The following is a 14,949-nucleotide window of genomic DNA, read 5'->3' on the forward strand; positions in this document are numbered from 1 at the left end:
AATCTCAATTTCCCTTCCTCATCATCTTTCCCCTTCACAAATCAGAAAAGTCAGGATTTCTGTGCTTTTTAAAAAATAACAATTGCAGAGGAGGTCTGGCTGGTAGAGAAGGGTAAATTAAATTACTTGAGAACATTCTTTCCATGTCAAAAAAATGGCTTCTGCTTCCTCAGGTAGTTACGCATGGGGAGGATTTGTTAAAGACTGGCTGTGCCTTTAATCTCCCTTGGATTCCACTTCCAAAGGCTTTCAGGGGCAGTGACCCGCTAGCTAAGGGGCATCCCTTGGGGTTAAGCTGCCACTTGGAAGGGCACTTCCTCAGATCGCTGCCATGCCTAGCAGGGAAGGAGCAGTTAGAAGTGTTCCTCCGACAGTGTCCCATGTCTTTGGTCCCCACACCTCTGAGTGCTTGAATATGGGCAGACAGACTTTCTGAGTAAAGGGAGAGGAAGAGAGCTCTGTGAATGTGGACAGGGAGAAGTTGCACTGGAGGAGAAGAGAAAAAGGCAGCAGGAGTGTGACATGTACATTTGTGAGACACAGCAAGAGGCGTGGGACTGTGAGGGACACACAGGCATTAAGAGGCCAGGAGGCTGGAGGCCCAGCTTTGCCCTTGCCTGGCTGTGAGTGTGGCCAATTTTCTTGAAGTTCTATATGCCTCAGTTTCTTTACTTGTAAAATGAGGATGTTAATGGTACCATGAATACTTAGTAAAAGGTCTAGTAACAGGAATCTGAACAGGGAAAGTGACTTAAGTTCTCTGAGCCTCACTTTCTTTATCTGGAAAATAAGGTTGAAAATACTCCTGTTACATGCATACTTGTGAGGATGAATGAAACAACGTATGAAATCCCTTAGCATATTCCTGGTACATAGCAAATAATCAGTAAGTGCTAGCTGCTGTTGTGGTGACTGCAATTACATTTTAAAAGACACATATTGGATTGAAATTGTTTGCATCATTGGATTGTTCAATACATGGAGCAGGCATCCATGCAAGAAAGTCATGCAAACTCACTGGCTAGTAACACACTGGAAATCGAATTGCTTTTATTTATTTGATAGTTAATGATAGGGAGAGGAGGTGATGGAACAAATGGGTATTAGCTTTTCTTCTCTCCTATAATTAAAATGAAATTATGAACCTGTATAATTTCAATATATATAGATGAATAGGATAATATTAGTAATAAGACTATTATTAATAGTCTAACTTAAGACCAGTTTTTTCTAATCATTGGTGCCCTAACGTTTCTGAATTTGCTATCAATGATGAAGAGGAGTTTTTAAGTTATATGGTTAAACATATAACGACTTCTGCTGAAGCAATGGATTTTAAACAAAGTGATATTGAGCCTACTGATTAAATAAAGGTTGGTCTAAGAGTGTGTGGGAATAAGGTACATTTTGAAAGAAAAAAAATGAGGTTTTTAAAAAAAGTTGTTTTCTTTCTTTTTGTTTGTTTGTTATAGCTAAAGAAATCTCCAATCACCATTCACTTCAAATATACCACCTTGATTTTACTTTTTTTTACCTTGCTTTAGGTAATTTTTATATGAATATTCTCAATAAATAATTTTCTTATAAGCATTTATTATTTTGAGCATTACAGTTTGGGCCCCAAAATGGAGTACTGTGAATTTTTGAGAGAAGAACAAGAAGAAACAGGAAGCCTAATGCAGGACATCTTTCTCCTCCCACTCTAGCAGCAAGGAGAAGAGGACATTTGCACTTTATTGTTTCAGAGGCTTTTAAAAGTTACATGGAAAGGCAAGCACTCCAAGGATCTTCTGATTGCTTCTGGCTTTGGCCAGGAAAATGAAGTTATTGAGAACAGCCAACCTTTCATAAAATACTGCTATTGGATGGACTTTTTGGTGGGTTAAATATTATAAAATCATTGTATTCTGGTCAATACAGAGCAGGGAGAAAAAAATAATTATTGGATAGGAGCATTTTGGTGAGTTTTGCACAGACTTGGCATCTTACGTCAGAATGTGATATCAAAGGCTCAATTTGATGGGGTTGCTTTTCTTATCTTAGGTGACCAGATGATGTGTTAAGGCAAAAGCAAAGTATTTTTTCCTCCTTAGGTTTTTGGAAACAGACCAAACACATAGTTCTCAAGACCACCCTCCTTTAACCCCAACCTTTGATAAAGTGCAGGTCAACTCGCTTCACCTAATGACTTCTAAATTCATTAATGGAGTATCTTTCCATGTTCAAGTCTCCTTCTGGCTGCTTTTCTGAATTCTCATATCTGAGCAAGTGTAGGAAGTCCCAGGAATGCCAGAATCATCCAGTCATTGCATGGGTTCACTTCATCCATATCTTCTTTTTTTCAGAACACTCTTTATTCTTGTCTTATTTCAAATCCTGGTGTCATCAGGGTGATGAAGGGCACTTCTTAGACACTCGATAACATGGTGGAGGTAAAGATCTGTTGTAAAATCTGAGGAATGTCCTTGGTATCCATGGCAACAAAAGACCGACCAGCTGGTAAAGTTCTCTGAAGCCTGCCAGGATGGAAACGGAAAGGAAGTTACCATTGTAAATGGGGTTCCCCTTCCTCCTCCTGCCCTGGCAAAACACAGGCTCCTAATCGTTTCTTAGGAAAGGAAGTTTTTACTTTCTAATATCTTGCTCTCTTCCTACCATTGAATTTGCTGTCGTCATTAAGCAGTGAAAGGCTTTGAAGAGTAACAAGGAAAGCACAGAAAAAGCAGTGAACTGAAAGAAAGGTCTTTTCAGTGAGACAGTCAGTGAATTTGAAAGGAAAAATTTTCTTCCTTTCATTTCTGCCATTTCTTGATATTTCATATTCCCTTAGTAGAACAGAGCCCTAGGGATTCATCTGGGATCAGCTCACCTCCTGGGTCTAGCAAATATGTTGACCTCACACTGTATTTCTAAGTACTTTACCTTCCTTAGAAAACAGGCCTCCAAAAAAATTGCCCAGCCAAACCCTGAGTGGTTCTTTCTCCCTTTCTTTGCCTCTCTCTCTTTTTTTTTGGTCTACATCACACAATATGAAGTGCGATCTGGATTATCCAATTGCTACTTCAATGACACTGAGGTTATACAGGCTTATGAAATTTTTTCCAACTCATTTTTAAGTGAATTTTTAAAAACTTATAACAGGTTTTGATTTGAATTATCTTTAAAAATAACATGTCATTGAAGTTATAATTTTTTGAATACTAATTTACCAGTTGGAACAAAAGGCCATTTTGAAGGCAATAAAACTGCAAGACACAGTTCTCTTCAAAAGAACGCCTCCTTTCACCATGCCAGTGAAGTCTGGCTTTGGGATGACATTTAATAAAATTCAATCATCCTGTGTAGTATCGTATATTTGGCATGCTTGGTAAGCCAGCTAATTCTGCAACATATCTGTTGCCAGTGGATGTTGGACCATTTCCCTAGGAAACCACAAGGGTATTATTGTGCTTTCTTAAGTATTCAAACAGGATCTGTTCACTAGAAAGACAAAATAGTCATTTCATCTCAACCAGTATTTGTGGAGCTTGTTGTCTGCCTAATACTGGGCTGATGCTGAGGAAAATCTGGGTGGAAAAGGCATAGTTTGTGTTTGAGGATATGGAGGTTCTCAAAGATGCAAAGCACTAACTCATAAAAACTAAGAAGAATGCAAAGTCATGGCATAAAATGACTGTTCTTAACCTTACTCTGTAGCCTTGAAGCAAGGCAAAGGGAACAGAGAGAAAAGTGCTAGCATTTTGGATACGAAAACATTTCCAATCTATATAGGACTCTACACCACAGAGCAAGACAGGTAAAAAGGGTGGAATAACAAAAAGGTAGGCCCTTTGTGCTTTAGGCAGGGATTTTTTTTTTTTTCAAAGATTTACTTTCACTGGTGCTTTGTGCTTCTTACAGGTATTTTAAACACAGAAAAACCATAAACTCTTTCTGTTTGTAATTCAAAAAGATAAATGTTAGTGTGTTCAAGTTATGAAAGTGTTTCCAGATCTCTCCTTTCAGATCATACCCACTGGTATTTATTGTCTGATAATAAGATTCTCTATTGAATATTCAGTATATTCAGTATAGCATCTAACTATATATATATTATCTTATGTTGTTGCCAAGTGTTTCACCTGCCTTGTCTCTTCACCAGTAAGAATACATGTGAGTGTGTCTATTTATATATATATATATATATATATATATATATGTGTGTGTGTGTGTGTGTGTGTGTGTGTGTATATATATAGGCATACATATAATGTAGGAGATGTCTCTATGGGACTATAATACATATATGTGTGTATATATATGTCTAGATAGGTATAGACATTCATATACACAAACACACACATCTATGCTAGGAAAATAGTAGAGGTTCACTATTTTTAATATGATTTGAACACAAAATGATTAGTCCGAGCTTAGGGCCTTGTGCCAAATGTGTAAATACTACCCAATTTATTAGTGGCAAATCAATTTGTTAATTATTTATTATTGGCTTAAATATGAACTAAAAATAATTAATTTAAAATTATTATTGTTCATCTGAACAAAAGCTAGAACCTAACTAGATAGCTCAATAGATTATAAGTCCTTGAGGGTAGCAACTCTCATTTCTGTTTGTCCTCCGTCTCCCTCACTGTCCCTCACTCAGCACCTCATGGTACTTTGCCTATAAAATAAGCATGTGTTAGTTACTCAGTATCTCTGTACCTGTCCTTTTCTGTATACTCAGATGACACTTACCTGGTTGCTTGATCACCTAAAGATCCAATAAAAATGGCAAAAGCATTTACTTGAGGGTCTCTTGTGAGGATTTGAGCAAACTTAGCAGGATGTATTCCATATCGTGACAGATTTGCATCACTCAAGACTATGACAAAGTACTCATCAGCCTCTTCATTGACAATTTCCTTGATAGCATGTTCTGTCCCTTCCAATGTGTGGTCCCCACTCATGCAGAACTGAGAGTGGGCATGCATTGTCTGGAGGCAAGAGAAGTCACACAAAAGCCATGGATGAGAAACTTCTCTTTTAACAAATATGATTATTTTCCTATTGACCATGAGAATGCATACATACCAATTATTACCCATGAGTAGTAAGTTCTAAGTTAGTTCTATTTAATTTGCATATTTGAGTGAAAACAGTATGCAGTGATATTTGTATCTGGCATCGAATTTCATTAGACATAGAAATCATTCCAAAATTATCACAGTAGGTACTTGGTTTTAAAATGCAAGCTTCCACTTAAAGTGAGAAAATATAAGAAAATATAAAACTTGGTATCACATTGGAGGATGAGGATGACAAAGGAGGAAAATAAGGAATGGGTTGAGTTTCCAGTAAACAAAGTTATAATACTAAAACATTGTATTCACGTCAACAGCAATGGAGGAAATTTACTTAAAATCGTGATGGATAGGTTTCTATTGGAGACTTACGTTTGTGAAATCAAATTCTACATAAAATTGAGGACAGAGAGTACTCTAAAAGCGGTCATTCTGGTCAACAATGATACGACTCTGTACCTAGAAAACCCTAAAATCTGATCAATGAATTCAGTAAAGTCTCAGGTTACAAAATCAATATACACAAATAAGTAGCACTGCTATATGCCAACAATGACCAAGCTAAGAATCAAGCCAATAACTAAATCTCTTTTACAATAGCTGCACACACACAAAACCCTAGGAACATGCTTAACTAAGGAGGTGAAAGAACTCTACAAGGAAAACTACAAAACACTGATGAAAGAAATTATAGATGACACAAACAAATGAAAACATCCCATGCTCCTAGATGAGGAGAATCAATATCTACAGGTTCAATGTAATTCCCTTCAAAATACCATCATTATTTTTGAGAAAACAATCCTAAAATTCATGTGGAACCAAAAAAGAGCCCAGATAGCCACAGAAATACTAAGCAAAAGGAACAAATCTGGAGTCATCACATTACCGGACTTTAAATTATACTAAGGCTATAGTTACCAAAACAGCATGGTACTGGCATAAAAATGGGCATGTAGCCCAATGAAACAGAATAGAGAACCCAGAAATAAAGTCAAATACTTACAGCCAATTGATCTTTGACAAAGCATACAAAAACATAAATTGAGGAAAGGACACCCTATTCAATAAACGTTGTTGGGAAAGCTGGCAAGCCACATGTAGAAGAATGAAACTGGATCTCCACCTCTCATCTTATACAAAATCAACTCAAGATGAATCAAACACTTAAATCTAAGACCTGAAACCATAAAAATTTTAGAAGATAACATTGGGAAAACTCTTCTGGACATTGGTTTAGGCAAACAATTCATGACTAAGATCCCAAAAGCAAATGCAACAAAAACAAAAATTAATAAATGATATCTAATTAAACTAAAAAGCTTCTATACAGCAAAATAAATAATCATCAGAGTAAACAGACAACCCACAGAGTGGGAGAAAATCTTCACCAACTATGCATCTGACAAAAGACTAGTATCCAGAATCTAGAAGGAACTCAAACTAATCAGCAAGAAAAAAACAAATAATCCCAACAAAAAGTCAGCAAAGGATATGAATAGATATTTCTCAAAAGAATATATGCAAACAGCCAACAAACATGTAAAAATGTTCAATATCGCCAATCATCAGGGAAACGCAAATTAAAACCATAATGAGACACCACCTTACTCCTGCAAGAATGGCCAAAAAGGCAAAAAATTGATAGATGCTGGTGTGTATGTGGTGAAAAGAGAACAGTTACACTGCTGGTGGGAATGTAATCTAGTACAACCACTACAGAAAACAGTGTGGAGAGTCCTTAAAGAACAAAAGTAGTTCTAACATTCGATCCAGCAATCCCACTATTGGATATCTACCCAAAGGAAAAGAAGTCATTAATATTAACATGAAAAAGACACATGCACACACGTGTTTATAGCAGCACAGTTAGCAATTGCAAAGATATGGAACTAACCTAAGTGATCGTCAACCTATAAGTGATAAAGAAAAAGTGATATATATACACCATGGAAAACTATTCAATCATAAAACTGAATAAAATAATGGCATTTGCAGCAACTCAGGTGGAGCTGGAGGTCATTATTCTAAGTGAAGTAACTCAGGAATGGAAAACCAAATACTGTTTGTTCTAACTTAGAAGTGGGAGCTAAGCTATGAGGATAAAAAACAAACAGTGATATAACGAACTTTTGGGACCAAGGTGGGGGAGGTTCTCAGGGGGATGAGGGATAAAAGACTACATACTGGGTGCAGTATATACTGCTCAGGTGATGGGTATACTGTCTCAAATTTCACAACTAAAGAATTCATAACCTAAAATCACGTGTACCCACAAAACTACTGAAATAAAAAACAAATTTTAAAACGGGTCTTTCTTTTCCTTCTACTGCACATGTAGGGGCTGAAAAGAACCGTATAGGACATATAAGGGGGCCCAGGATGTAGAATCTCAATCTAATAGCAAGTGCTCTAAAAATATGTAGGGAACAAATTTTAAATTCTGTATGGTGGAGAAAATGATTTTAGGTGTGATGGGTGTTTTTTCAGTTCAATGACTGAATGTCTATGAAACAGTTTTTTTCTTTCCTGTATATCTACTATTTCTTCAATGAATCTTTTTAGTCTTTACCTAATCTGATAGAAGTTTTCATAATACAGAGGTAATAAAATGTATTTACCTTCAGAATTTCTAATCTCTGCTTATTGTCCTTAGGGATTTTGTTAGTTGGAACCAGGCCAATGTTGTAGCCATCTCCAGAGTGTCCAACGATGTCATACTACATGCAAGAGAACCAAAAAGTTACAAACTTTTCTCCATGAAAGAAGAGTCATTAGATCTTTAATGTTCAACTCTTAGGACTGTTATTGTCCAAAGTTGCTCAACATATGGCCATAAAGAAATGCAGTGAGATGAATGTGTGATTAATTCCCTAATCTCATTACGTACATGAGAAACTCCTGTTTATCGAGAAAGGCTAGAGCTGGGAGTCAAGTGCAACCCTTCTACAGAATCTGAAGAAAAAGTCTGGGGTCTGAGGTAAACTACAATTGGGGTGAGGTGGTTCCCTCCAACTTTGAGTTGTATATACCATGTGCAAAATACTGCTCTACGTGTTGTAGAGCGATGCAGTTATTTCTTTTCATGACTGTTCCTTTTAAAATGGTGACTTCTCTGAAGGTGAGGCCACAGCTTATTTCTCTTTGAATTGCTAGAATCTAAGAGAGTGCCCAGCACATGTAAGAGTCTGCAATCAAGTTGGAGCCATAAGAAGCTTTCCCTTTGCATTTGGGCTACGTTCTTCTACAAATAAGCTGTTTGAAGCTGGAATGCAACTTTTCCCCCTCAGCAATCATGGGATAAATGGTGGTTAGCCCATGCTAGCTGACAAAAAACAATCCATAACATAACTGAAAGTACTGTGTTTTAAATGGAAAGAAACAGAAAAAAATTTGGCTGAAATTGTTATTATGCACAAATAGGAAGTCAGAAAAGGGGTTCCTGGGGAAAACGAGTCCCATTATAGGCATGCTGAACTTGTGTCCTGGGAGAGAGATGAGGCTGGGGGTGAAGACCTAGCAGTTCTCCCCAGGAGGGAATAAATGGAGGCCCATATATGATGTCTAAATATGTAAAAGCTACACATCAGGCTACCAACTGTTAAATAAAATATGTCCTCCTACTTTGATAAAATGTACGTTATAATAACCTGGAAAGCCAGGGCCAAATTTCAAATACTTGGGTTCCTGGAAGTTCTGTGCTAGAACATGACCACATGGGCAGTACTGGCCCCTGGCCCATAGCCCATGCCCTTCTCTTCTCATAGCTGGCTCTGTCCCACCACATGAGGTACCTCAAATGCAGGTGTGTGGTCACACAGTGTTCATATCCACACTCCATCACTCCACCATAACCAAGTAACCCCTTGCCCACCTCTCAGACCTTGGGGTGCCCACACCACTGGCCAGTCTGTCCTAGGAAAGAAGCCCACGCAGGACCTGGAAGCAGGCTTGGGGTCATTTGATGAGGGCAGTTCGGGGTCCCAGGTACCAGGAACATGATCCAGAAACAGGTTTTAAAGGCCCTTTAGCCTTATAGACACCTCACCTCATGGGAAGGCATGGTCAGAGGAGGGCCAGAGTGGCACCATGGGAGGGGATGGGAGGGTGGGAGATTATTCTGTGCCTTGTTCAAATGTAAAAGAAGAGTGAAGGAAATTTATCAATGCATTGAACAGGTTGACAATAAATGCTTTCTAACGATATAATACATTCCATATAAGAAAAAAAATTATCCTTAGTATACTTTGCTATTAATAGACTGAAAAGGTACCAAATAAAAACTGAAACCTAAAAGCAGGGAGAATTGCTCAGGATAGGAAATTTCTGGTTTCAGTATAGGCCTGACTAAGGGTTCAGTGGTAGGATTGGCACAGATGTGAAGAGAGCTTGCCTAATCCTTCCAAGGAAGCATACTCCAGGGAGCCCTGACTGATTTGACAATGGTCATGGCAGGAACTGTTTGTAGCCGAGAGAGGAAAGTTCTCCTGAGAAGGTGCCAGGCAGGTTGCTTTCATTATGGACTGGTGAAGTAATCTGTTAAACAGGACCTTACACATGAAGTAATAAGATCAGTTCCCTGACATAGAGCTAGGTTTCTCATATTGGGCTGAGGTAAGAGGGCTATGAATGTGTTTGATTTTTCCCCCCTCTTTTAACTGATGGCTAGAGTTCTTTCTAATTAGGTGACAGTGAATGAGACTATAGAAATCTTTGATCATACGGTCTGTCATAGATTCAATGTAACTGGTCAAATAGCAGTCAACAAATACAGTTTTTAGCTGGTCTTTATGAAAACAAGATACTGGCTGATTAAAACCTTCAAAAATATTTTAGCAACCATCCATCACCTGATTGAGTGATTGATATATGACCAGGAGAAAAAAGTATACTATACTTTTCTATGCAAATGAGACAAAGAAAGGTGGATTGCATAATTCATTTTCTTCCTTCTTCCCTTTCTTTCTTCTTTTTTTCCCTTCCCTTTTCTTTCTCATCTCTTCTTTATTTGTGGTAAGGAAAGTACTATTTGCAGAAAGACCAGCCTTTGTCTGTGCCTCATGAGTACTGCAAAGGCTTGAGAAGACACCTAAGCAACAGGATGGGGCTTATAAAATAGTTTGCAGGACCTGGTTTCTCATCTTCCAGATGCGCTTGAGGATTATTCTGTGCCCAAAGTCAATAAAATGCTTGGGAGGAATCTAAAGTACATCCAAATGTGGACCATTCCCTCGTGTTATTACAGATTATATTAAGCTTCCATTACCAGCAATACTTCTCCACTAAAATTATCTAGTATTTGCTATCCAAGGAGTCCAACAGGTTTTACAAACAGTAATTGGCTAATCCTCAAAATTGTTTGGGTTAATGGAAAAGATGCATACTCTCATTCATTTCCATTCCCTAACTCCTAAATCTGCTATTCACCTGATCTGGTTTCTGTGATGATCATTGTGAAATCCAACTTGACAGGGCTTTGAGCATGCTTCCATGGAAGAATGACAGGAATCAATAAACAAGTTCTCCACTGTCATTACCAATGACATTTAGATCAGAACTTTTTCTGAGTAGCTCAAAATTGTTATGATCACAATTTCTCCACTTTTCAGAGCATCCCTGAAAACCCTGTGCAGTCTCACGTTTAGCATTTAACATAAATATTAAACCACAGTAATAAAGAAAAGCCTCAACTGCAGAGGACCAATTTAAATACTTTTTTGCTCTAGAAATCTGTTTAAATGCTCTTTGGGAAGTGTTGTTCACTTAGAGAAAAGTATAACAAATAAAATCAAATGCTGAAATGTTTATCAAAGACACGATTTATCATCAAATAAGAAGGATGATTTGTAATGTTTAGAATGCTTGGAACAAAGTGCGATTAGCATTTTTATGAATAAGATTTATGTGTAAATTTCTATTAGGATGGCCAACCATTTGCTGGCTTTAGGAGCCGCTATGCTTTATTATGCAGCCACATTATAAGTAGCTATGAGACAATCATCTAAGGCTATTTACGAAAACTACTTCTAGAAATGTAAATACACTGTTCTCACATGGTGCCAGTAACTATGAGCTACAAAGGATCAGAAGACAAACATTATTTCAAAAGTCAAGAGAAACGCCAGAGGAACCCTAGTGTTAGTTAGCTAATAACCTAGAGCGTTAGCTGGCTAACCTTTCTTCATATAATGTACGTCAACGTGAAAAGAATAATGTCCTGAAAGGTCAAGGATTCTAGACTTGGCTCTGACGTTAACAAGCTTTTTGACTTACAGCAAATCACTTAACCTCTCTAAACCTTGTTTCTACCTTGTAAGCACTGCTGGCCTAGAAAGTTTCTAACACTGTATGCCTGTAAATCACTTTACCTCTCTGACAACATGGGATAAAATCTGTCTTACCACCTCCCAGGGTCATTGAAAGAGTAGGACAATACACTTAATGACTTTGTAGTTTGTTACAGTTTACAAAAGGCTTCCATATATCTCATCTCATTTTGATTTTCTCTACAAACTTTGGGGTAAGTGTTAACCTTATATCACAAATGAAGAAATTGATGCTTAGAGAGACTAACAGACTTTCTTGAGGCCATAGATCTAGGGTTGGTTAAACCCTAGGTGCTCTGATTCTAAATCCATTTTGGTTACTTGTTTTTATTTTTTGGTTTTCTTTTGAGACAGGGTCTTGCTCATTGTTCAGACTGGAATGCACTGGTGCAATCACAGCTAACTGTGTCCTCAACCTCCCGGGCTTAAGCAATCCTCTCATTTCAGCCTTCTGAGTAGCTGGGACCACATGCATGCACTGCCACACGTGGCTAATTTTTGTACTTTTTTTTTGTAGAGACAGGGTCTTGCTACGTTGCACATGCTGGTTTTGAACTCCTGGGCTCAAGCAATCCACCCGCCTGGCCTCCCAAAGTGCTGGAATTATAGACATGAGCCCTGTGTTTGGCCCAGTGTTTTCACTATAGAGAAATAACTACTTCCCCAGCTACTTTCCCCTCCCATCTCCACTTAAGTTTTTGAATGGTTGAGTTGGCCAATATTTCCACATCGACAGTTGAATTAATTCTGAATTCTTGTTTAACTTTGAATGGACTCAGAAAAGTATGTACTCCTTCAGTCCAATCTCCATGTAGCAATAAGAATTTATCCACAGCCTAAACTGATAGGATGACTAGTCTCCATTTCTAAACCTGTGAAACATTCCGGAGGTACTGGAAAGAGGTCAATTATAGACACTAAATTAAGTTCTTGATAGAAGAAATTTCCCTGGCAGGTGCTGATTTGTGAGTCATATGTTTTCATTTTCTTCTGGGAGTTAACTCAGCCTTTCTGACCAAGGTATCTTTGAGAAAAGTTTGTCCTTTATACCTCCCTTGGATGGTAAGGTGCCAAGGGTAGGAGAAGACAGAGTACCTTACATAAATAATACATTTGCTCCTGAATCACAGTTTAAAAAAAAACCCCAATGAAACAGAAACAAAAAGGCCTGAAGTGGAAGTCAGAGGTGCTGGCTTTGCACTGTAACTGTGTGACCTTGGGCAAAGCATTGAAGCTTTTTCAATCTTCATTTCCTCTTCTGTAAAACAAAAAGGTTGGTGAAAATAATTTCCAAGGTCACGCCTATCCCCCAAAATTCTGTATAAATTTAATGGTATGTTTAAGAAATGTAATGAACAAGCCTGCTTCTCTGAGTTTTAGGAACACCTAATGCCTTGTTTTCTTCTGTCAAGGGAGGAGTGAATCATCTAAATCTGAGGGTCAATGGCACCTTTTACAGAAAGAAAGCCCTTAGAGTCTGTGAGAAATAATAATCCAGTACATGATCCCTAACATAATGGCTTTCTAATTATTTCTTTCCTTTAAAAATTTGTTAGCAGTGAAACCCTTTCTCCAAATGAAATACTGCACAAAAGCTCAGCTTATGAAACTTCATACGCTATCAACACATGCGAAATTGCAGTTGAATTGGGGATTGGGCAAAAAGTGCTGCCTTCTCACCTCCCCACCCCCAAATATCCTTCAAAGGTTCCTGTTACATGGTTAGAAAACCACTGCCCTAGAATATGGTTTATATGCCTTCACAGAAATAAGAAGTTTGAGTTTCTTTCTTTTTTTTTCCAAAGTGTAACTTCTGAATAAGAAAATAAACCTCTTTTCTGGTGCCACTATTTGAGTGCCTAGTGGAGAAATAGTTACCTAACTTTGGTATTATTGAGTGCTTTAAAAAATATTAAGCCATTAAGAGCCTTTGAAAAGGAGGTCTATTTCAAGATTACAGTGAAAACATTCCCAGGGGCTTGGAGAAAGCATGAGGTACAAATTGGAATGAAAGTTAATAAAAAAATGCTTCCTGATGAAAAGACAGTGGTTCCTACAAACAGTACTATTCCACTTTTCACTTTAATTTGAAGCACTACATGAACATTCAGGATGATGCTGACTAGAAGAGTAGAGGAGCTTATGCTGATTATAAGCAAATGATGTTGCTCTAGTCTTCAGTGATCTGTTGTGAATGCTATTCCTGGGAATAGCTGAATTCAGTTGGTAGAGCAATTATGAGAAACTTTAAACACTCCAAATGGCTTAGAGACTTGTCTTGCCGCTGAATTACCTTTTCTTCTTAGTAATTCTTGTCTAGGGTCCCTGTGGTTTGGCACAGGTCATGACAACGTGGAATAAAATATGGAGGCTGACTCCACATGATCCTCTGAGACCTAGACAGTAATGGCCCATGGCTCAGGAGCTGTGGCCAAGCCAAGCAAAACACAAAGCAGATGCCAAGAGAGATGGAGAGCATCCAGATCACAGACTGGGTCAGTGGCTTCTGAAGGTTTCAAAGTAAATACAGACTAGAAACCTTTACAACTGAGGTATGACTGCAGGAAGACAATGTTAAGAACTGTCTGGAACTGGGGGCTGGGGAGTCTCAGATCATACTGCTGAATTCCTATTGACCCCATGTATGATGCGATTCTGGGCTATGGAATATACATTTATCTCTAGGAGCTCCTCAAACTGTCTTCTGTTCATGCATCATTTTCTATTTTCTGAGTAAATTAAATCCTTTTGTTAGTTATTACTCTTCCTTTTATGCCTTACCCAAATGAGAAAATGAAAGTATTCAGTTGAATATGATCATACAACATAAAAATACAGAACAGAATGCAATGGTACACAGCCACTGAATGTATGTGCATCAAATATCTCTGAGAAGAGACCAGTAATTCCACTAACAGTGGTTGCCACTGGACAGAGGAGCTGGGAGCTGAGATTGGGGTGGGGTGGGGAGAGGCTTACTCTTCACTCTTCCTCCTTTTATACCTCTTACACTTTGTGCTATATGCACCCATTACCTATACCCCAAAACATTTTCAGTCAGCCCTTTGTATATGCAGATGTGGAGTCCATGGAGAGGAAGGTCAGCTGGAAGACTTGAGCATCCACAGGTTTTAGTATTTGAGAGGGGTCCTGGATCCAACCCCTCATAGATACCAAGGGACAACTGTAATTATAAATAGAAACACCTCTTATAGAATGTAAGGAGCCCCATCCTACCTCCTTCCTGACCTGCACATTGGTCTGGGGAGCCCTGGCAGAGATTGGGTGACTTGTGGGTACTTAAATCTCAGACACTTTGGCAGAGGTGGTAGGAAGATGATACCAAGTCTCCAATGTGTCCCATATGGAGAAAAGGCCTGTTAGGAGTTTTGGAAATACAGGGAATATTGGGACAAGTTAAATGGCACCATGAAAAAGCAACCAGACAAACCCAGTATAAGAAAGTCTACCCCATCTTAAAAATAAATAAAAAAAAAGGCCAGGTGCGGTGGCTCACACCTGTAGTCCTAGCACTTTGGGAGGCCGAGGTGGGTGGATCA

The 14,949-nt window shown here is 38.3% G+C and overlaps 1 protein-coding gene across 5 annotated transcripts in view; it reads right to left on the bottom strand.

Moving 5' to 3' along the window:
• Window positions 1-1,022: 1,022 nt before the first annotated feature.
• VWA8 (von Willebrand factor A domain containing 8) overlaps window positions 1,023-14,949 on the bottom strand; it is a 386,591-nt gene continuing 372,664 nt past the window's right edge. For all 5 annotated transcript variants that reach the window (XM_037729667.1, XM_017503777.2, XM_017503778.2 and 2 more), the window contains 3 exons: window positions 7,685-7,783; window positions 4,738-4,976; window positions 1,023-2,516 (listed from right to left, as the gene is read on the bottom strand). In XM_037729667.1, the coding sequence (XP_037585595.1) occupies window positions 2,408-2,516; window positions 4,738-4,976; window positions 7,685-7,783 (447 nt within the window). In that variant the 3' untranslated portion in view covers window positions 1,023-2,407. The remainder of the gene's footprint in view (window positions 2,517-4,737; window positions 4,977-7,684; window positions 7,784-14,949) is intronic.

The sequence above is a fragment of the Cebus imitator genome, unplaced genomic scaffold (genome assembly GCF_001604975.1).
Source record: "Cebus imitator isolate Cc_AM_T3 unplaced genomic scaffold, Cebus_imitator-1.0 Scaffold314, whole genome shotgun sequence".
Classification (NCBI taxonomy): Eukaryota; Metazoa; Chordata; class Mammalia; order Primates; family Cebidae; genus Cebus; species Cebus imitator.